Raw genomic sequence first — 23582 nt, 5'->3', positions numbered from 1 at the left:
GCACTGAATTCGCACAAATAATAAAACAAAGCAAGATATGAAGATGCAGTAAATACTGCTGCATTGAACAGTGCCCCCTAGTAGGATAATGGCAAAATGGTAGAAGTGTAGCTTGGCTAAACCAAGCAATAACGTGGCAACAATTTTCTCTTAAGGTTCGTATACCAATGCATTTTGTTATGCTTTTTTAAACCCATGCTGATTGCGAGAAAATGCTTATATTGCATTTTTTTTAAAAAGTGACTAAGAGCAAACCTCTATTCTACTGTTTTTTCGAAGCGTGTCAAGCGCAAGAAAATGTGGCATGTTACATCTACTGAAACACACTGAAATGAGAATGGAGCAAAGCACAACTCAGAACACTCATGAGTACAACCAGGCAGAATATAAAGGAATCATTTAGCGTATGAGTTAAGTGTGCTGAAACACATAAAACAGGCCCATATGTATCAGCCCTTAAGCTGGTCATAAACGCAACGATCCGATCATACGAATCGTGGATTCGTACGATTTTCGGACCGTGTGTGGAGAGTCCCAACATTTTTCGTCTGGCGGAGATCGGTCGTTTGGTCGATAGGACAGGTTAGAAAATTTGTCGGCTGCCGATAATATCTCTGTGTGTATTGCCAATCATAAGATTTTCAGAGGGAGACTGTCATTAGCTTTGTCAGACACAACTATCATACGATTGCTGTTAGAGGTAGTACATTGGCTGATCTGTTCTTTAACTACTTTATTTGATCTGACTGGTAAGACTTTGATCTGAATGGTTAGTGGAGGGTCGGGAGATGGGAAAGTCCAATCGTATGTTGGTTCGTACGATCGGATCTTTGCGTCTATGGCCAGCTTAAGACCTTAGACAAACTGACCCATGCTGGGAGTCCATTAGCCAAGCTCAACCTCTCCACTAAAGTCTCCAATGTGACATTTGCCTAAATCACAATGTCACTTAAGGCACACACACTAATATTTACAGTTTTTTCTAATATTTCCCCCATGGAAAGGAGCACTTATCTTAGTGATGTGTCTATCTTGTTTAGTATATTCCTGTGCAGGAAGCTGTATAGCTGGGCATTTTATTATTATTATTATTATTATTAACATGTATTTATATAGCGCCAACATATTGCACTGTAAAGTAACTGTGATTATACAACTACATCACATGAATTACATACATAGAATATATGGAGTAACAAACATCACAATCAATACAGGTACAAAGAGGTGAGGAAGGCCCTATGCATAGGCATACAGTCTAAAGGGAAGGGAGTAATACACAAGGTGTGGGAGTGGGCAAGATCGAAGTAAGTGGGTGAGAAATGTGGTGTTGTATGTGGTGTTGCGTTTGGTAGTTAAGCAGAGTGAGGGTAGGCTTCTCGAAAGAAGTGCGTTTTCAGAGATTTTTTGAAAGCAGAAAGGTTGGGAGAAAGTCGGACAGATCGTGGGAGAGCGTTCCAGAGGAGGGGTGCAGCCCTTTCAAAGTCTTGAATGCGAGCATGTGAGGAGGTAATGAGAGAAGAGTTGAGTAGCAGGTCAGTATAATTTATTATTATATAATATACAAGCCACAGTGCAGCTGTATATTATGCACTATATATTGGCTAAAGGGCTCCATGGATCTTTTTGTTTTTCCTTTTTGTGTTGTGAACACTGGTTTCTTGCTGTCAGTAGTACTGCTACCTTTTGCCAGATGTCTGTCCAGTGTCGGACTGGGACACCAGGGCCCACCCAAAAACCTTTGACTAGGGGCCCACCCAAAAACCTTTGACTAGGGGCCCACCAATTAATCTTAGACCAGGGGCCCATTTTTAGTACTATTATTCTTCCTTTCCTCACTAATCTATTCTCCTTTTCTTTACATACTGTAATCTATTATTCCATCTATTTGTTTTCATAGAAATAGGGAATGACATGACATAGGTCAAATGTTTAGCAGCAGGAGGACCCATGTGACACCTTGGCCCACCGGGAATTTTCCTGGTATCCCAGTGGGCCAGTCTGACACTGTGTCTGTCTAGCCGTCTGTTTTTTTAGGTACTTTTTAGGTTTTATGTTGCTTCACCCCAGGAGGGGTGAAAGTGTGTAGGGGTGGAAATAATGTCTGGTGGTCTTATTTAGGGGACAAAGGTGGCAAACAAAAGCAAGGAATTCAGCATGTTAGTGGCATTTTATGAGGGCCAGTGTTAGTGGCATGACCCCCCTGTTCCGCAAATAGTTGGTTGTATCTGTATAATAGTTTTATACCCAAGTACAAGAAGTAGCTATAGTAGCATGTGGCGACTGACTCCCCCTTCTCGATATCAATGCCGGACCAGGTCTGTCAATTGCCCCAGGCAACCCAACTGGCCGTTGTCAACTTCTGTCCGCACCGCAGCCGTGCGCAAAGGCGCGCAACCGAGGACGCACGTTCATGACCGTGCGCAAAGTACTTCCACTTCACTGAGCGCAAACACTATTCAATGTGGTAACACTTGTCGGACTACCCGTAGTTCAGGCTCTGCTCTATATACACAGAATATAAGGGGGTAAGCGCAGGGGACGTGTGTTTTTATATAAACCCTCCCTGTGAGACGCAATAAAGAGGTAGAAGAGCCATGAATAAAGTGAAGGGTGTCCCCAGGCCTGGGGGTGAAAATAATAAATTGAATGTGAATAGAAAGGTACTGTAAGAGCCAGGCACAGACAAGGGTTTAAGTGCAGCCCCCTTGAGTATAGGCTAAACTTTATAGGCGGAGAGACCCTCAGTAGTCGGACTCTCTTTAGTCCCATGACTCCTCCCCGTGCCGGGGATAAGTGGGGTCACGTGACGGGCCACGCTGTCTTTGTCTGGCCGCGGAGTTGGCGCTTCTGTTGCCCCAGCGGAGAAGAGCGCGCGGAACCAGGAACCGCTAGTACAGTAAGTGATCACTTTCTGCCCTTATACCGTCCTTTCCCCCGTCATACAGTGAGTCCGAACTAGCGCTGCCTCTACGTGAGTGTCCTACTGTCTGTGCTGCACATGAAACTAACTAACTAGCCCTAGTTATCCAATCGTTATAATGCAGGAACTAACTATTTAGTGTACAATAATACAATCTAACTGGCCCCAAATACGCATTGTGCCAACTCTCTCATTGTGATACACATTGTGATACTGTCTTATTCTTGTATTACACACAGACTGCTGACAACTACCCCAGTAATAGTAACTGTCTCTACTTACTCCCCCAATAATACTACTAATAACTAGTGAATTCTGCCTCCGTCCTGCCATATGGTGAATAAATAAATGTATGGATTGCACACTCAGTCTTATATAAAAAGTCAAAATGTATTAAGTCATATCAGTAAAAACTTACAGACATCATAGAAAAACACGACGCGTTTCGACCACCTCAGTGGTCTTCATCAGGGGCAAAAAGCTTCTCAGTGCAAAATAGATCAAAAAGGCAGCCATTCATTTATTTATATGATATTTATCAGGAGGCGATGATTGGGCAGCCCCCCCCCCTGGATTAGCATCTCAGCATTTTTTTTAATAAAATGGGTGTGCGCCTTCCAAATTCTAATGTGCCATATGGTGAGTCCTCCCTGGATTAACAGAATACCTTGTCATTGTTTGTTTCTGCCTTTTCTGCTGTTTATTGATCAGGAAAATATGTATATAATAAAAATATGTATTATAAAACAAAAACTATAATAAGACTAAATATAGGTAGTGTTGCAACTAATATTGTAAGCTCCACTGGAACAGGCACTTTATGTGTATAATCTCGTTTCCAGCGTTGTGGCATATGTCTTCACTGCATAAATAAAGGAGGATGATAGTATTGTGCCACACAAATTTTATATGCATGCACCTAATTCATAACTTTATGGTAAGGGAGCAACAGATATTAAAATGATATAAAAGATTCATGGGTTAGACACAGCAGGAAGGAGGAGCCTGTGCTAAAGAGCTTACACTCTATTCATACAGTAAATAAATTACCCTGATAATTCAGTAACTGCTTGTAGACCCAGTCCATAGGGATGAGTAGCTGGTACATGGATTTGGCGATAGGGAGATAATCCCCTAATGTGTCTTGTGATCTGTATAAGTAGATGTATCTATGTCTAGTTTTCTAATGAAATGTTTCCTGTGATGAAGTGGAGTGTATATTGCATAAGTAGTTGGTGCATGAATGCGATTGTGGGATTGTGAAGGTTTTTTAGAAGATTCTGGGGAACAGGTTTATGGCATGATCTTTTATGGCAGGGTTGCCCAAAAGGTATATCGGGATCTACCAATAGACCTTTAGCTGGTGATCAGTAGATCTCAAGACACTGTCAGCAATATCACCCTCCTATTTCATGCTTTTCATTTAGATATTTATTATGTTAAAGTCATTTAAGAAATAGTTGTCTGTTAAATATAGCCATATACATTTTCTAATAAATCAATATTTAAGTAATATTTCTGGTATCTATGGAACAGAATGGTGACAATGTTTTTGGATGTAGATCATAATGGGACAGCATCGCTAAAAGTAGACCTCACATTAGTAAAGTATGGACACTCCTGTCTTATGGCAACTAGGGTATATGAAGGGTATGTCACTAGTTGGCACTGGGCCCCTGCCTACATGATAGAGCACAATCTAAATTACAAAAAGTTGACTACCTGACTATTGAAGGCTAACAAGGGATACCAGGAGATGAGGGGGACCCAGCATCTCTCTCTCTCTCTGTCAAGGCATCTTTTTCTTGACCTCAGTCCTGCATTGTGTCCCTGTGTGTAATGTTTAACATGGACATCACTAACCTATTGTGCAGTGCAGTACAAAATGCTCCTAGGGGCACGTGATGGAGTTTTTAACCCCCAGATCACCCTGTTCAGGACTGAATTTTCTTCTGGCGGGACAGAATGAACAATCGAATTGCCGACGACCAGAACCCCTGTACAACTGGATTGCGCTCTGTAAAGTTCTGTTCTTAGTGTTTGTGGCTAAATTATCCACACATACAGACATTCGGGAATGGGGCCGAGTAGTCAGATGTGCCCAAGTGTGGCCCATATTGTACTGGTTTAAAGATCCATAATCCCAGCCATAAAGCAAGACCCAAATGCTGTGTTTTATCCGGGATGAAACCATAACATGTTTATAATAAATGTTCTGATTTCTGGGGAAATCTGGGGGTTTTTTTCCATATAATTATAGTAATTCACTTTTTTCCCCAACAATTTTGATTGTAACTCAGTATTGTGATCTTGGGAGCAAATACTGTTCTATTCCACACACACACACAAAAACACTTTACTTTGCCTTTAATTAGGTAGATGTCAGATTTGTATGATACTGGATTGTGCTTTATTTTTTATAATTGTCTAATTACTAGTAGTAACCCAGTAATGTTTATACAGTTTTGGGGATTTTTTTTTACCAAACGTTGATCTGGTTTGTTTTGTGTAAAGGACCTAAGCAGTGTGGGGGATCAGTGTCAAGTGTGAAGACCATTACAGCACAGTAGGACATTATTTACTACAGCCTTAAAGGGCATGTGAAGACAAACAAATAAGATCCCATTTTTACTTTCTTTAATGAAAAAGAAACATATCTCCAATATACTTTAATTTAAAAATGTGTACCGTTTTTACAAGAAACCTGACAGTATGCAGTGAAATTCTCCCTTCATTTACTGCTGTGGATAGGAATTGTCAGATGGTCCCTAACTGCTGAGCAGGGAAACAATCATACTTATGAACAGCAGGGGGAGCCCCTGCCTTACTTACCAGCCATGCAGAACTCAAGCAGCTTTGTTTATGATGATCCCTAAGCAGCCTAGACCACACTGAGCATGTGCACAGTCTTAGTCTTGCAAAGATGTTTAACAAAGTTACAAGATGGTGACCCCCTGTAGACAACTTTGAAAGCATAAATTGTTTGTTTGATTAGGCTTGTGGTGCAGTAAGTTCATGTTTTATTTAGTATACAAAATACAGCATTTCTAGCCTTATTCTATTTTAGACTTTACATGCCCTTTAATTTGTTCCACCTTAATGTTCTGCAAACGAATGAGGTTTAATTGCAAAAAGCATCTACCGCCTTTGTGTTGCTGTCTGTTTTACATTTTTTTCTTTTGTTTGACTGATCCAGGAACTCAAATTTATGTCTTACTGTTCTGTGTCTGTAACCCCAAACCTGCTAGTAAATTTCAGGAGGGGGGAACTCCATCCAAAAATACTATATTTGCATAATGAAAGATAATCTAATTCTAAGCAACTTCCGTATATACATTCATTCCTCTAATTATTTGTAAATGTATTTACTAATGATAGCAGTGTCTTTCTTTTTCGTTTCATTCCTCTCCTGTTAATCCAATGGTTTCTGTTGCATTGTTTTGGGAGTCAGAGCCAGCAGTGCAAAGAACATAAACACTAGACACTACATTCAGTGCATTGAAAACTTTTAAACCAGTGAAATGTGTAATGAATGGATATTGGGAACTTGCTTAGAATTGCAATTTCCTCCATTAAGGACAATTTTATGTTTGGGTTTATGTCCAGATAAGTCTTTTACTTAAGATAATTTTTTTTGACCTTTGGGCTTCCCTAAGCTGTCTTTTTGGTGGGGGACAGGGAGGGGGTCACCAGCCTGGCAGATCATCTTCTATACAGTGGGATAGGAACACTGCGCTCTATAGTGTTACTAGTGTAGTGAGTATAGTAAGGCAACACAATATCCATTAAAAGGCCGGTAACTATGGCATAGTGTATATTGTAAGGCAAGATTGCAAGGAATGGACTGTGACTGTGGAGTAGTGTGTATAGTAAGTATACAGAAACCCATGGCTCTATATTTTATATAAACATTTAAAAATCCTCCCTTGCCAGCTGTTGCCCTTGCTTCTAAATCTGGTGGCAGAGTTGATGGGGGTGAGGGGGGTACCACATCCTTTGGGGATCAGGGCATGTGCCATATACAAACTGTTCCTCACATTCACTGGTGGCCAAAGGTAGGAAGGTGGCCTGGTGCCTAGGGCTGCAAAGGCAAAAATACAGACCTTGCAGTAATGGTGGAGTAGTGTACAATTAGGCAAGAGCTAGACATCCCTATCTTTACCCACAGAGTAATCAATGTGTATATGGTCACTGTGGCCTGGAAGCACATGTAAGTGGCCCCTGTGCACTTGTGGGGAGCCTATGAATGGAGTCTGGGTGCTTGTAACCTCTCCAAGATGTCACCTATGAACCTCCCTCCCTCTATTGCTCCGCAGCTGCATCCCTCTAAATTCCATGTCTTCGGGCTACCAGATATTCTTCTTGCAGCTAACTTGCCCTTGCACATGCTGTGCTCTGAATAAGTTCCTTACTCTGCCCCTAAATAAATTCTGATTTGGAATTTCTTATATGTCAAACATTAGTAATGGAAAACACTGTAATATAATTAATCTGGTTGCTAGGGTCAATGACCCTAACAAATACAAAGAGAATAATGGTGAATTGAGCCTAGGTCCCCAGCCCTGTGAGCAATGAAGTGAGTGGAGGATAGTGTGGTGCAGGAGTGAAATCGCATTGCTTGCTTGTAAGATCAGACTCCTACTTACCCATTAGGAAGACTGTAATTGAAATGGATCAGCTGCTTTGTAGGCAGCCTATAGGAAGTAACCTCACAGAATGGCAGTGACTTTTCTACCACCCTGTGCTTCCCTGTTTGGGGCCACTTCTCACCCACCTGCTTCCCACCTCTGTAAGACAGTAGCTTAATGTTACATTAGGGAAATAAAGTCACCCTGTGTGATCTGTTAATCCTGCATAAATGCATGTTTATTTTTTTTAAGATGATAAGACAAATGGCTGGATAGAATGTGCTAGTCTTTTGGAAGTGGAAGCAAGTATAAAATCCTTTGTTGATACACTTGAACACAGCAGCTTTTGATAAAAAGTTGATATTTTTTTCCCATGTGAGAGAGATAAGAAAGCTTAGCTGGAACAGTGCAAACAAAAACACTGAGCATTTAGATCTACTGTATACATATGGCGGAAAATAGAAGTGTCGTTATTTCCAGATGCAAAGGCTAAGTGTCTGGAAGTGTGAGGGCTCTTTCAGAACTGATGCCTGGGTATCTGGCAGTGCAGAGGTTAATAATGGAATCCCTATGCGCTCTGTTGGGTTAATAAGCAAACCTCTGATTAAATGTATTTCTGACCTTATGAAGGTGATCTGAACATGTTACATTTTGTCACAAAAGAACAAACAGAAATAACTGAGCTGTAGCGGGCTGATAGTTTCCCTGTTGGATGGGGCGTATGGATCATGTGAGCGTTTAATTTAACCTGGGAGTAGTGGCTTGGGTGCTATCGACACTTGGGATCCTTCATATGTTTTTCACTTGTGGCTATTGGCAAGTCCTTTAGGGCAGTGGCAGATGGGAGATTTGTTGCGACTATTTATGAGAGACTGTGGGCGACAAATCTCCCGAAAACTGGCTCTCCATTTGAAATAATTGAAATTGCTGGTGCTATGAAATATTGCTAAGTCACCCGAAATCTCTGGAGGAATCTTTGTGCGACTTGGAGATATGTTAGTCATAGCACCAGAGATTTCAATGATTTTAAATGGAGGCGTTTTCAGGCGTTTTGTCGCCCACAGTCTCTCATAAATAGTCATGGATGAAAAATCTCCCCGTTTGCCATTGCCCTTAGAGAAATAAAGGCAACAGTATGGCAACTGGCCCCCACTAATATATATTTTTATTTCATTAGGAAGGGAGCTTGGTATTTGGGAGCTGCTGCTACTAAATGAGGCATGCTGGCACTTGTCTAAACTCCCGATTCCAGATGCTGGAGTTGAATCCTACATTCTTTCTATCTGTTTCTCTCCCTCTGTTGCTTTCTCCCTTTCTACTATATTGTTTGCTCTTTAGAGCAGCAGAATCCAGCAAGCTGCACTTTTAAGTGTGTGGTGCTGAGTTGAGCGATGTCCTTTTTGGAGAAATGTGCTGAAAAGCCAAAGCTGATTATACCACAAGGGGCCTCCACACCCACCACAGGGGTTGCATCATGAGTGAGCACTTTATTTTCCATTTATTAAACCAACACATTCTCAGGACCTCCATAATCCTGCAAAATGCCAAATTGCAGGGAGAAACTCATCCGTGTAATGTGAAGGGATTGCTCCTTCTCTTAGGGATTAAGTTTGAGGTCATGAGATCAAATAGGGAACTGGGATACTAGTGTGTGTGGGGGTAAAGTTACTGGAAGAGGTTCCACTGCCTCCTCCTATTCTGATCTTTCTACATTCCCCAGCATTCCAAGATAACCACACGTTTATTCTTTAATGGTCCTGCTATTTGTCAGTGATAGGTGAGACTGAAATGCCAGTAGATTCAGGTTTCTTGTTTGAGGTGACTGAATAAGAATATGCCGTAGCAGGGATTTTCTTACGTACAGTGGGAAAGTGTCACTTTGGTTAACTGCCAACAGTCATCTCTAATGGTGCAGAGCCTCCTAAAGCTGATCCATTTGTCATGTGAACAAGTATCTGAGCAAGAGGAGACTGTTAATGGGCCAAAGGAGACAACAGAAACTCCCATTGTGTGCATTTTAAACCTTGCTGAACCTTGAGTGATGCTTTTATGCCAATATGTAGAGACCCCAGTGGGGAGAGCTCAATTCTGGGACTACAGAAAAAAGTGCTAAAAACAAGACCCCTGACACATTTCATACATAAAGTACTTAATTATAGGCACTATATATATATATATATATATATATATATATATATATATATATATATATATATTTACCAAATCCAAAGGTGCACTCCGTTGACTCTGTAAAAACCTGGGTGCCAGTAGATATTTGCGAAAAAGAGCGACACAGGATTGTTTTCAATGCAGGCAAACTGTGTTTATTCCACTCAACGTTTCGATTCCCCACAGGGATCTTCGTATGTATATATATATATATATATATATATATATATATATATATATATATATATATATATATACACAGTGAAATCTCCGTTCTCTGATTTTAAGTTTTTAAAACTTCCCCTTTAATTATGACTGCGGTTCTCTTCCCATGGGTGGGGTGTTTGTAACTCACACAGCTGTATATAGCGCTATAAAGTCTCCCCCCCCCCCTATACAGAGCTTGGCTTGTATTTTATTCCCAGTTGCCTGCAGAATTAGACCTTTCGCACCCCCCTGAATTCTCTGTTACTTTACCATCTGTCTCTCACTTGGGTGTGGGAAGGGAGGTTTCCTGCCACTCACATAATCTTTTTAATTTTTTAACTTTAGGGGGAGGGGAAGACATTTAGTAAAACCTGTGTGCATGGCTAATGTTCTAATGAGGAAACCAGCAACTTCCTGGTCACAGGAGTGCCAAAGAGATTGCAGGATCCGTCAAACGGGATGGAACAAACTTCTGTGTCTTCAAACACTTTCATAGCATCATATACATACAGGAACCGAGAACAAAGGGCAGAACTGCACATCCCCTTGTGTTGAAATAGTGTTGAACAAATAACTTTGCTTGGTGTGTAGATAATGGGCTGCATACACATAATAGGGGTCCAGGTCCAGACTAGGAATCTGTACACAGGGACTGCTGTTAGGTGCCATAAACATGCTAAGACATGACATGTTCCTTTTCACATGTAATTTATAAGCATTGAAGAAGTTGTTTGCCCTCAAATTCACTATTACTATGATGTAGAGAATGATCTTCTGAAACACTTTGCTATTTTTTTTATCTGTGGTTTTTGAGTTATTTAGCTTTTTATTCAGCAGCTCTCAGGGTTTGCAATTTCAGCAATCTGGTTGCTAGGGTAATTTGGACCCTAAGAGACTGGAATATGAATGGCTGATGGTGCTGCTGGTTGTATGCAGATAATATAATAAGCCTTACTGCCTTCAGAAGTTCAGGTTTCATATACATGTACACTTATGCATTTTAAAAGTTGGTTTTTGTTAACTCTGCCTGAACTAAGCTTCTCAATTCCTCACTAAATTTTTATTGAGGAAAGATTAAAGGGTAAGCAATATGTAAATGTTGTTTGTTTCATGCTAAAAATAGAAGAAAGGAGGAATACAACCCCCACTCAGGCACAGTTTTTCTTGTACTTTGAGTAATATAACCCCCCCTTTCCGAGCTACAGCACATTTATTACACAGAACCCTCTTTACTTTGGCAACAGTGTCCCTATTTAATTACTCTCCAGAAATATGAGGCTCTCTGTACAGCAAAACAGGTTTATAGTCACCTAGACTTCTATAAGAACTGTTGTGTTTTCTAACGAGGTGGAGATTTGTAATTTCATCTAAATGAATGTAGGAGCCAGAGCCTGAGAATCTTTATTTATATTATAAGCATGCTTAAACTGTAAGCTCTGTGGAACAGTGAACTACATCCTTCCATCTTATGCCACTTAATCTCTCTTATATTGTTACTACAGGTATGGGATCCGTTATCCAGAAACCCTTTATACAGAAAGATCAGAATTACAGAAAGGCTGTCTCCTATAGACTCCGTTTTATCCAAATAATCTAAATTTTTTCAAAATGATTTCCTTTTTCTCTGTAATAATAAAACAGTACCTTGTACTTGATCCAAACTAAGATATAAGTAATCCTTATTGAAAGCAGAACCAGCCTATTGGGTCTATTTAAAGTTTTCTTGATTTTCTAGCAGAATTAAGGTATGAAAATCCAAATTATGGAAAGATCCATTATCTGGAAAGCCCCAGATTCCTAGCATTCTGAATAACAGGTCTCATACCTGTATTTGCATGTATTGCAATTTTTGTTACCAACCTTTGGTAATATTTCTGTACTGTAAAAATGTGCTGCATATACATGTATGAGATAAGTTACCGGAAACCTGTTATCCAGAAAGCTTTGAATTACTGAAAGGCTGTCTCCCATAGACTCCATTTGATCCATATAATCCAAATTTTTAGAAATCATTTCCTTTTTCTCTTGAATAATAAAACAGTACCTTGTACATGATCCAAACGAAGTTATAAGTAATCTTTATTGGAAGCAAAATTGGCCTATTGGTTTAATTCAAAGTTTACATGGTTTTCTAGTATACTTAAGGTATGAAGATCCAAATTATGGAAAGATCTGTTATCCAGAATACCCCAGGCGCTGAGTATTCTGGACAATAGGTTGTGTGTGTGTGTCCATATGTGTTCATGCACACCCGTGCGTGTGTCTTGAGGAGAATGTGAATGAGGTGGGAGGATCATGTGAGTAGGTCGGCATAGTTAAGGGTAAAGCGAGTGTGGAGTTTGCAGTAGTTGGAGTGCAGCCATGCATTCAGGCTACCTAACTAGTATGGGGCTCCATGATTTCTGATAGAGGCCCTTGGCACTGAGTGATTTCCAGCTTGGTGGGCAGGTGACAGTGCTGAATTGCCTTCTCATTTATTAATATAGAAATCGCTGGGTTGCAACTGAGGATTCAGGCGATTCCTGTAGGGCTGAATGGGGGCAATTCTGAGTGTTTTGTTGCTCATGTTACCTTAGGGGGTCACATCCTGAATTTCCACCTTTAATGTGGATGAATAAAGGGTTATTAGCACCTGTTAGTCCAGAAGCCAAAGATTTGGATTTGTGCCTGCGATGATGTGTTTAATTTTTTTCTGTTTATATTAGGTTTGTTATAGCCCAGCTTCTAATTAGCTTTTGTGAATACTGTGAAGATCAAAAGTTATTTAGTAGGCCTCAAAGTCAGGTCAAGCTGACAGGGCTGGCTGCTAAGAGGTTATGTTTAGAACTTGTTGCAAAAGTAGAATAAGAAGCTTGCAAGTGTATAAATAATAGGGACTGAAATGGTTTGCAAAGATGGCAACAGTCAATAATGCATGAGTTATTATAATATTAGGTTCTATTTGGTTTTATGGAAAGGTGCCTTTTTGTGGTTCACACATTAATAAATAAAGTTCTTGGCCTTTAAATATTCAGACTCATTAGCACTGATGTCTGTTCATTAAATATGCATATATCCCCCACCTTGGTTGGTTAATTGTTGTGTGATTAACACTCTTTGTTTTTCTCCTCCTGAAGAGCTGATCGGGGCTCAGAATGAGCTGGAGTTTCTTAACCCGTCTCCTTGAGGAGATCAACAACCACTCAACGTTCGTTGGGAAGATCTGGCTGACGGTGCTCATCATATTCCGAATCGTCCTGACCGCTGTTGGTGGGGAGTCTATATATTATGATGAACAGAGTAAATTCACTTGCAACACACATCAACCCGGTTGTGAGAATGTCTGCTACGATGCATTTGCACCCCTGTCACATGTTCGATTCTGGGTCTTCCAGATTATTCTCATCACCACCCCATCCATTATGTATCTGGGGTTCGCCATGCATCGAATTGCACGCCAGCCAGATGAACAGATTAGACGCCTGGAGAAAACAAAAAGCAAAAAGCGTGCTCCGATAATTCATCGGGGAGCCATGAGAGACTATGAAGAGGCTGAAGATAATCAAGAGGAAGACCCCATGATCTGTGAAGAAGAGGAACCCGAAAAAGACAGCGAGAAAGGAGACAAAAAGAAACACGATGGCCGCCGGCGAATCAAACAAGATGGCTTAATGAAAGTCTATGTGCTGCAACTGCTGTTCCGTTCAGTGTTTGAAGTTGGCTTCCTGATGGGCCAGTATGTATTGTATGGGTTTGAGGTCATTCCCTTCTTCGTGTGCTCCCGCAACCCGTGCCCTCATACTGTTGATTGCTTTGTGTCACGTCCTACTGAGAAGACCATCTTTCTGCTGATCATGTATGCCGTCAGCGCTCTCTGCCTGTTCCTCAACCTGTGTGAGCTCTTCCATCTAGGCATAGGGGGTATCCGAGATGCCCTCCGGCAGAAGAGAAAAGAAATTCAGGAATCCCGTAAAAAGAAACCCAGTGCCCCTCCTAATTACCACTCAGTACTGAAGAAAGGCAAACTACCCAACGGCAAACCAGTTTTTCCAGGAAATGGAGTGTCCGAAGGTTTTGAGATGCCAGTACATGAGCTAGACAGGTTGCGGCAGCACCTCAAGTTGGCTCAAGAGCATCTTGACTTGGCTTTCCACCTGAATCCATCAGCTGATATTGCCCATGCATCCCGAAGCAGTAGCCCTGAAGCCAACAGCATTGCTGCAGAACAGAATCGACTGAACCTTGCACAAGAGAAGGGAGTGGGAAGCCGTGAAAAATCTGGTAAGTCAATTGCATCTTTATGGTTTTTGATGGATGGCTGCATACTGTAGGTGTGTATTTTGTCAGGCAAGGGCAGCATGTGTATGATGTGATTGCTTCCAGCTTCCTTCCTGAGGGCTATCATTTCTCAACAGGTGACAGGGACACACATTAGATGTTCCTTATATAAAATTTGAAATGGAGAACTAAAGCCCTATGGAAAGCAGTGCCAGGCTGTTATATGTATGACCCACATAAACACACCAATGCAGCCCTCACCAATGGGATTCTCAAACCTACCTGATAAATATCTGCCTGTTTGGACAGATTGGGTCCCTCAGGAGGGCCTTCCTGACCAAAATCATAGGCCATTGAGCTGCCATAGCCATCTGGGAAATTACCGCTTTTATTGGCCCATTTGTTGCCATATTTAGATTGTAGTGGACTGCAGAACAACTGCTGCAGACTGGACAAAACCAAACTCCGACACATTGAGAGCCGGTTATCATCAGTCACAGTGCTGCTGTGCTGCCAGCTTGATAAGAGCCATGTAAGAAAGATACAAGAGTCTTCAAGCCTACTTCTTCTGGGGCTTTGGTTCCACTCTAAATACTAATAATAAAAGAACATGTAGGGTAATCATGCTTTTGTATTTAAGGGCAATTAGTGCATGATTACAGGATAAAGCCAGGATTTTGCTTGCAACAATTAAGGGTGAGCCCTAATCCTTTGACTTGATGATGCTAAAATGTACTGAACATCAGAATCTGCAAGCAAGCGATAATGACCAACAGATCCCCAGAGATTTGCTAATTGTAATAGATCTTCGACTTCTGTTTCGGTTTGAAAAATATTAAACAGCAACAATTTTATTCAAGGGTAATGGCAGATGGGGCAATTCAGGGCATTTTGTCTTCTGAGCAGTTTCTATGGCAATCATCTGGTTTAGATGATTGTTTCTATAAAGCTGGCATACATACAGAGATCCGCTTGTTTGCCAAACAAGATTATCTTTCCCCGATATCGGACTGATCCGATCATTGGTCCTAGGGCCCAACAATCGAATCACAAGGAGGAGAATACGGACAAGAGGATTGAGGAGCACACAACAAACCAATGCAGTCCTGGAAGTCTGTTAGAAGGTTCCATAAACTGTCAACTTCATCTCTCATCCGCTTATATCGGCCCGTGTGTCAATATGACAGACCACTGTCATATTAATAAATGGGGAAAGATTGGAAACATGTTGTTGTCTGGCCTCTAAACTTGAAATTATTCAATCGTGTGCAACCATTTAGTGTCATTCCCAGTGTCACTGCTCCGCATTAGGCATGAAATACTTTTTGTTGATGGCACAGAAATCACAGAGGCATGTAAAGTGCATAATGGTGCATCATTTCTTGGGTGTGTATATAATTTGGTTTAACCTCGGGAGAATGTTTTATTAGGCACTGATCCTTCCAGTGAAAAACACACCATAGACTCAACACATAAATATGTCTGTGCATTTCTGGTTGGCAATGTGGCTTTAAGGGTAATGGCACATTGGGGCGTTTTTACCACCGCTGGATTCCAGAACTAAACACCAGTGGTCAAAATGCCTATGTCCATTTGTCACTGATCCTAATACCATTGGATTCAAACAAAGTGCCCTATCTGGTGTACATTCAGCAGTCACAGACAAACATAATTGCCAATAGCTCGTTCTTGTCACTGTTCCACATGCACAAAACTGACTGCTTGACATTCAGTGGTATTAGCAGCAGTGGCAGGAGGACAGGGACACTTTGATTTTTCCAAGACCAGTGGCACACACCAGTTGCTTTTGCATGAGGTTTAAAGGCTCACCTTTCCTCTGGCATGCACTCTGAGAACGGAAATCTAGCAAAATCCCAGCTTTGTGCATGATTTTTTTGTTCTGACTCATGCTGTGTGTGTCTGGGGTCAGCCTTAATCACCTAGAGTCTGAATTGTACCTTTTTCCCCCAAGGTCTGATACTGACTCGGCATAGGGCTGCAGTTAAGCTGGCTATACATTGCTGATTTGTATATTTGGTATGTGTATGTTGATGTATGTGATGGTCAGTTATGGTGCAGCAGCAGATGAAGTGAAGCTAAGCTAGAGCTTTTCTGCAGAGTGCATTACCACCACCAGCTTGTTTCAGACTTCCAGGCATCCCCCGTTCCACCCTAGGTGGGTGCATGTAGAAGATTGAACTTTTTCAGAGATTTCTGTACCACACAAGAACTCCAAGCTGGTGTGTTTAGAAAATGAGTACTGCTGTGGGGTAGGAGGTTAGCGATTAGTCACTGGAGGTGAGTGGGAGCCACATCTGGAAAGCTTATCCATAGGCATCCATAAATTACTTTGCTTTGCATTTGCATTGTGTCAGTCAGATTTTACAGTTAACCAGGCAGTGGAACTGGATTTCTCTTCTTTAGCGAAGTTGTAGAGCTGCTGAATTTCAGCAGCACCTTGATTTTTCCTTCAGTTTCTATTTAAAAACAGCTAATAAGCACAGAAACATTGGTCCAGGCCGCCAAAATTGCTGTATAATTGTATACATGCTGGTAAAAAATGGATTAATAAGCCTTGCATGTCCTTTAACTCTTCAACCAACCTTTGCCCCCAAGCTAGCTCTCCTCGGTGAGCCTGGTTGATTTATTTAAAGGAGAACTAAAGCCCTATAGAGTTATAAGAAGTCATATAAATATATTACATTTCCTGTACTGATTTTATAGTCCAATGTGTTTTGAGCTATAAAGCAGCAGACATGCTTAGTTGTTTCTTATTGGCTGCTGGCTAATACGTCGTTATAAGAATTGTCAACTAACAATGTCCTGTTTTATACAAATTCAGAAAAAGCTTCACTAATTAGGAGTACAACACACCCACCCATAATGTTTGCTGCTGAGATTCCCCCCCCCCCTTTAGTTTGCACCCCTAGTGTGGAGTACTGCCCCCCCAAACAAAACTGGATCTAGTCCACTCCTGTACCATTACCATTTGTTTCCTCCATTCAAAAAGTATAAATCTAATGAAAACTCGGCATTTTGGGGAAAAAACAACATTCCTTTGAATTGTTACTCAGCACTAGAAAGCATTCTTCCAGTCTGACTGTTCAGCCCCAAACTTTGTGCAATAACCAAAAAACATAATTTTCCTATTATTTGTACTATTTCTGACTCTTTCATTTCTTTGTCTCTACAGGTTTGTGATCATCAACGGGTGGGCTGACTGGGGGGATGGAATGTCTTGTTGTTCAACTGGAATCAAGTTACTAAAAGGTTCTTGACCCTCTCCTGGCAGGGGGGGAAACGCGGAGGGCGAAAGGAAGTGAAGAAAATGGAACTATTTCTTTTGGGGGGGGGGTGTTGGGGGATGGGTCAGAGGTTTGAATGCACCTCTGTGTTTGATGAACTGACTGCCATCGGCCCTCACAAACAGAGATCATGTTCTTTGTCCCATGCCAAGTGCTGCCAATGCCGGGCGAGGTTTAATACCACTGGTTTACGTAGGTTTCAGGCTGTTCTACCCTCTGGTTATAGGGTGAGAGCCCATTTCAGCCTACAAATATTTTTATTTCATATTTTTGTGTCCTGGAAGGTGCTGCAAACACTTGTATTGTGCTGCAGACTGCAATACCGCAAGTGTTGGAATAGTTCAGCTAGCTCAGAGTTGGACAACCCTGTGGGTGTAGTTTGCCAGACCCTGTGCCAGCTTACTTTCAAGGCTATTCTTTTATACGATACCTAGCATTAAACTAAAGGGATATCTTTCCTTTCTATTTTATATTTTTTAGATGTAGTTGAATTCCATATGACTATGCTGCGGTACTCGGAGCCCATTAGTGCTAGCACACCTTCCCTCTGACTGCATTTGTTTTGGAGGTAGGGTTGCCACCTGGCCGGTATTTTACTGGCCTGGCCGGTAAAAATTATAGTTGATCCCAATGTTATTAATAGGGAAAAAAGATGAATATAAAGGAAGGCCGGTATTTTTTCCAGAAAAGGTGGCAACCCTATTTGGGGGGGATTCTTAGGAAATAAGCTTTATACATTCCTGGGTTCTGTTAAAGTGCTGACCCTCCCTGCTGTCTGTCTGTTGAACTACAAGTCCCAGCATCTGCTGACAGGCTGAGGGTTCTCATTCAGAAGCAGCTGGAGAGTGGAATTCCCTGTTAGTATTTTTTAATGTCTTTTTGAAATTTGACAGATTTTGGAGGAAAGCTTGAGAGTTGGCAGCAGTGCTGGAGGATGGGGTTGTGCCAAATACACATAATTAGGGGAAGGGGAGGCTAATTTTACCATCTTCCTCCCCTGATTTTTTGAAAGCTTTAAACATTCCAGAGGCACTCCTTCTGCAAACACTTTTGTACATGGAGTGGTCCAGCTGCTTCAGGGTAACCTGCACATTCCATCAGTCACCACCACTAGCTCCTTCACAAATTCCAAAAAAATAACCTCACATGTCTAGGAGCAGGGGTGAGGGGGCTACTGTGTATACAGAAGTGAACAGCTGTTAATATACTTAAATTAACCCACTGGTTGCTGGTCTCTTGTCCAAGAAAAACTAGTTGCATTACTGACATTTTCATAACATTCTTACAACTGGAACCATATAAACTGCTCTTTCCCGCTAGGAGGCTGTACCTGATCTCAAGCACCAAAGCATTCTCTCCAGGAAGTTGGTACAGCAAAGGAAAATGAGTCCCTAGTGAACTCCCTGTACTTGCAAATAGCCGTCTGTCCTGTTCCCTTATGTGCCAATGAAGGGAGGATAAATCATGTTGCAGAGGAAGTTCTCTTCATTATCTGGTGCCGCACAACTTTACCTTTTATTTTAATTTTAATGTGAATTTTTTGTTTTTAGAATTCATTGCATTATTTAAAGTGTTGGACAAGTTGTCTTCTATCCTCATAAGCTGCCACAGGCCATTTAGTCACCTTTCAATGGAAAAGTAGCAGCAGCAGAAGCAGGTAAATGTCACCAATCTCTTTGCACTAAGGTCGAAGACAAAGGACGCTAGCACGGCACACCAATAACATTCTTCTGACAACTATAAGTGTGTCATTCAGGGATTCACAGACTCCATGGCAAGAAGCAATTTGACGTGGTGTGTTTTGACGGCCCTGCCTTTCCGTAGAAAAATGATGCAGCCCTTCGGATTTAGTTTCCATGATAACAGTGTGCCCTTTCATAGGAAGCCATTTTCCCCTTATATTTGCTCTTTATCTATGCTGGAGACGCTTGAAATTTTACAGACCTCTCATAGCCTCATCTCTTTATATGATAGATTTTTGTCTTAATTGGGGGAGGGGGGGTTTATGTATGACTTTGTTTTTTTGAAGACTTTTTGGTACTGGAAAAATTATTTTGTTTTTTATACGAAGTTATTATTAAAAAAAAATGTACGTCTCATTTTCTGTGTATTTAAAAGCAAGCATTGCTGGTTTTTATTTGACTTTGCCATTAACCCCCAACTAGACAGCAGGTAAAAATATGTATACTTGTTGCCTCGCTTTACAGATTACAGATATTTACAAACACAACAGTCAGCCTGCTATAGTTCCAGGGGTATACAAAAACATGAAGGGTTTACGGCACTCTAGGAAGCCACTTATAAGATCAGACCTAAAAGGGAAAATTGCGTCATACTTACCGTGATTTTCCTTTCCTAGGCCTCTCCATGTCAGTACTCACCGGGACTAGCCCCTCCCCTCATGCTCCGTCAGAAGAACCCTCCCACAAACAATAAAGGTGTCACTTACACTCTCGACGGTGTCTAGTAACAAGCTCCTTAATTAAATGTCTGGGAGGGCCGTACTGACATGGAGAGGCCTAGGAAAGGAAAATCACGGTAAGTATGACGCAATTTTCCCTTGTCCTCTCCATGTCAGTTCTCACCGGGATGTAGCAAGCTCCCCGGATCCATAGGGTGGGATAAATAACCACAGACATTGAACTGCAAAAACATTTATTGCTTTCCAGAAGCACATCTGAGAACACTGGCGCCAAACTGAGCGTTCCTGGATGAGGAGACATCCAGCTTGTAGTGTGAAAGAAAGGTATTGAATGATGACCATGAAGCCGCTCTGCAAATCACCTCCATTGGAGTCCCCGCTTCAGCGGCCCATGAAGCTGCTTGCCCCCTGGTAGAGTGAGCCCTAACGCTTGCTTGGTCCTGAGTGGTTTGAGACGAGTAAGCCTTCTTAATGACCAGCTTTATCCAACTGGAGATCGTGTAGGAAGAGGCTGCTTTCCCCTTATTCTTTCCCGCAGGGACAATAAAAAGACGGTCACTATTTCGTATCTGAGATGTGGCCTCACAATAGGATCTTACCACCACTGCTACGTCTAATGCTCGAAGATCTTGGTCTTCTTCCTCATCTGGAAAGGATGGTAAAGATAACTCGTCTTTCAGATGGAAAGGAGATACCACCTTGGGTTTGAATGAAGCCGCAAATCTCAGGACTACTCTATCCTGAAAAAACACTGGACTGGTGTTGTCGTATAGAAGAGCCTGTAGTTCCCCTACCCTCTTGGCCGAGGTGATTGCCACCAGGAACACAGCTTTTAACGTCAGGAACCATAATGACATTTCTTCTGTAGGATGGAAGGGGTGTCTGGACAGCATCTGTAGTACAAAAGGTAGGTCCCATTGCAGGCAAGAAGGTCTCTTTGCTGGCAAGATTCTAACGGCTGCCTTGAAGAAGCGAACTACCAAAGGATGCTGGGACCAGCGCACCTCAGAGAAGGCAGATAAGGCTGAGACCTGAGTCCTCAGGGTGCTTACGCTCAAGCCCTTACTCAGACCTGACTGCAAAAACTCGAGCAATTCTCCAACCTTAATGGTTGCTGAAGGCATGCCTCTAGTTTCTCTCCACATCCTGAAACATTCCCAGGTTCTCCCATATCTGCTATTGGTAGAATCCTTTCTGGATTTTAGTAATGTGTTTACGACTTCTCCCGATAAACCATGAGCCTCTAGATTCTGCCGCTCAGTCGCCAAGCCGTCAGGGCCAATGGACCCGGGTCTGGATGGATGAATGTCCCTTGGACTAGGAGAGGTCCTGCACATGGAAGTTTCCATGGGGCATCCACTGTCATTTGTAGTAAACGAGGAAACCAGGGACGTCTCGGCCATGCCGGAGCTATGCATATGACCTCCGCCCTGTCCTCCCTGATCTTCTGAATCACTTTCCCGATCAGAGGAAGAGGAGGAAAGATATAAGCCAAAGGATGGATCCACTTCTGACAGAAGGCGTCTACTGCTAGTGCCTTGTGTTCTGGATCTCTTGAGTAGAACCTTTTGCATTTTGAGTTCCTTGAAGTAGCCATCAAATCTATTGTGGGATGGCCCCAGCGTTGGACAATTATCCTGAAGATCCGGGAATGAAGTTCCCATTCGTGCCTTTCTAGCGTGTGTCTGCTCAGGAAGTCTGCTGTTTGGTTCTCTCTGCCTGGAATATAGACTGCTGAGAGATCCTCCAAGGTTTCTTCCGCAATTTGAAAGAGAGGCTCTACTTCTTGCATCAGTGAGATGCTTCTTGTGCCCCCCTGCTTTCTGATATAGGCTACTGTGGTCGTGTTGTCAGAACGAACCATTAGTCTTTGGCCCTGAAGTTGACCGCTGAAGAATCGACAGGCTGCGATTACCGCCCTGATCTCTAGCACATTTGAGGGCACGTCTGAGGATGGAATTAGCCATGAGCCTTGAGCTACTTGGTTTTCTAACTCTGCACCCCAGCCTATGCCTGATGCATCTGTGGTCAGGATGGACCATGGTTTCAGGAAGAGTTTGACTCCCCTGGCCAAATGTTGAGGGACCTGCCACCAGGAAAGAGCTTTCAACATTGAAGGTAACATTATGATTCTCTGATCCTGGGAAAACCCATCCCATTGATGAAGAAAAGGAAATTGAATTCCCCTCATCTTCCACTGGGCCCAAGGGACTAATCCTATGGATGAGGTCATCATCCCCAAGATCTTCGCCAATCTGATCGCTGGGACTCTGGGGAGTAATCCTAGTTCCCTTGCTTCTAGAGCTAAGGTTCGTTGTCTTTCCTCGGACAGACTGATGGTACCCCTGCAGGAGTCTATGATTGCTCCTAGGTACACTATTCTCTGAGTTGGGAGAAGTTGACTCTTTTGCCAGTTCAGATACCATCCATGCCCCTGTAGAAAAGATATCACCTGTTCCCTGTGATCTATTAATTGTTTCCTGGAGCCTGCAAGGAGGATTAGATCGTCCAGGTAATGGAAGATTCGGATCTTCTGCCATCTTAGAAGGGCTACCAGTACCACCAGTATCTTGGAGAAGACCCTCGGGGCTGTGGAGAGGCCAAAAGGAAGACATTGAAATTGGAAGTGAGCCTTTCCTACTGCAAATCGTAGAAACTGTTGATCCCGGATGGTGACCGGAACATGATGATACGCGTCGCGTATATCTAGGGAACACATCCAATCGCCTGGGCATAAGGCTTTCTTCACTGAGTCCAAGGACTCCATTCGGAAATGCTGCTTCCGTAAAGTCTTGTTTACTGATTTCAGGTCTAGGATCGGGCGCCAAGCTCCCGAGGCCTTCTTGACTAGGAAGAAGACTGAGTATACCCCAGACTTCTTTTCCTCTCTCGGGACCGGAATGATGACATTCTGCTGGGTCAAGGTATCGAGACACTGGAGAAGAGCCTTTCTTTTCTCTGGGTTCCTTGGAACAGCTGAACGGTGAAAGACTGGTCGCGGAAGGATGGTGACAAACTCTAGACTGTAGCCCTCTTTGATCACCCTGCGAACCCAAGCATCGTCTGTGGACTGATCCCAGGCGTCCCAGAAGTGGCGGAGTCTTCCCCCCAACTGGAGACCCTGGGGACCACCACCTTCAGAATGGGTGACGGGCTGGGCCTGAGGATTTTCCTCTGTAGCGCCTGAACAATCCAGACTGGCCCCCGCGCCAACTTGATGATTTGTCATCAGAGGTCTTATTCCGAAAGGAATATGATTCTCCAGACGTTTGTCTAGTCTTAGAAGGAAACTTGCCCTTTGAGGACTGTTTCTCTGGAAACCTTCTTCTTTTCCTTTGGGGAAGCAGCTGGCTCTTTCCTCCAGAAGCCTTGGAAATTAGATCTTCCATTTTCTTTCCAAACAATGCCTGCCCCTGGAAGGGGAGGGTGCAAAGGGCAATTTTAGAAGTAGTGTCCGCCTCCCATGATCTGAGCCACAGAGCCCTTCTCGCTGAGACAGAGAGGGCTAATGATCTTGAGGCTAATCTAACCTGATCCACAGACGTGTTTATCAGGAAGGAAGAACCCAACTTTAGTTCCGTAAGGCCCTCTAGAATGTCGTTTCTGTCCTGGCCTTCTTTGATAGCAGACTCTATATTGGCTAGCCAAGTCTCCATGGCTTTAGCTACAGC

General features: G+C 42.5%; 1 protein-coding gene across 1 annotated transcript; it reads left to right on the top strand.

Annotated features, from left to right (window-relative positions):
* The first annotated feature begins 2872 nt into the window (after positions 1-2872).
* gja7.S (gap junction protein, alpha 7, 45kDa (connexin 45) S homeolog) lies at positions 2873-19577 on the top strand. The gene is given in 3 exon segments (NM_001086084.1): positions 2873-2899; positions 13044-14187; positions 17378-19577. Coding segments are annotated over 2 exon segments (1134 nt in total). The 5' UTR covers positions 2873-2899; positions 13044-13061; the 3' UTR covers positions 17386-19577.
* The last annotated feature ends 4005 nt before the right edge of the window (positions 19578-23582 follow it).

Source organism: Xenopus laevis, chromosome 9_10S (genome assembly GCF_017654675.1).
Source record: "Xenopus laevis strain J_2021 chromosome 9_10S, Xenopus_laevis_v10.1, whole genome shotgun sequence".
In the NCBI taxonomy this organism is placed as follows: domain Eukaryota; kingdom Metazoa; phylum Chordata; class Amphibia; order Anura; family Pipidae; genus Xenopus; species Xenopus laevis.
Note: the sequence above shows the minus strand (reverse complement) of the source record. Positions and strands in the feature narration are given on the sequence as shown.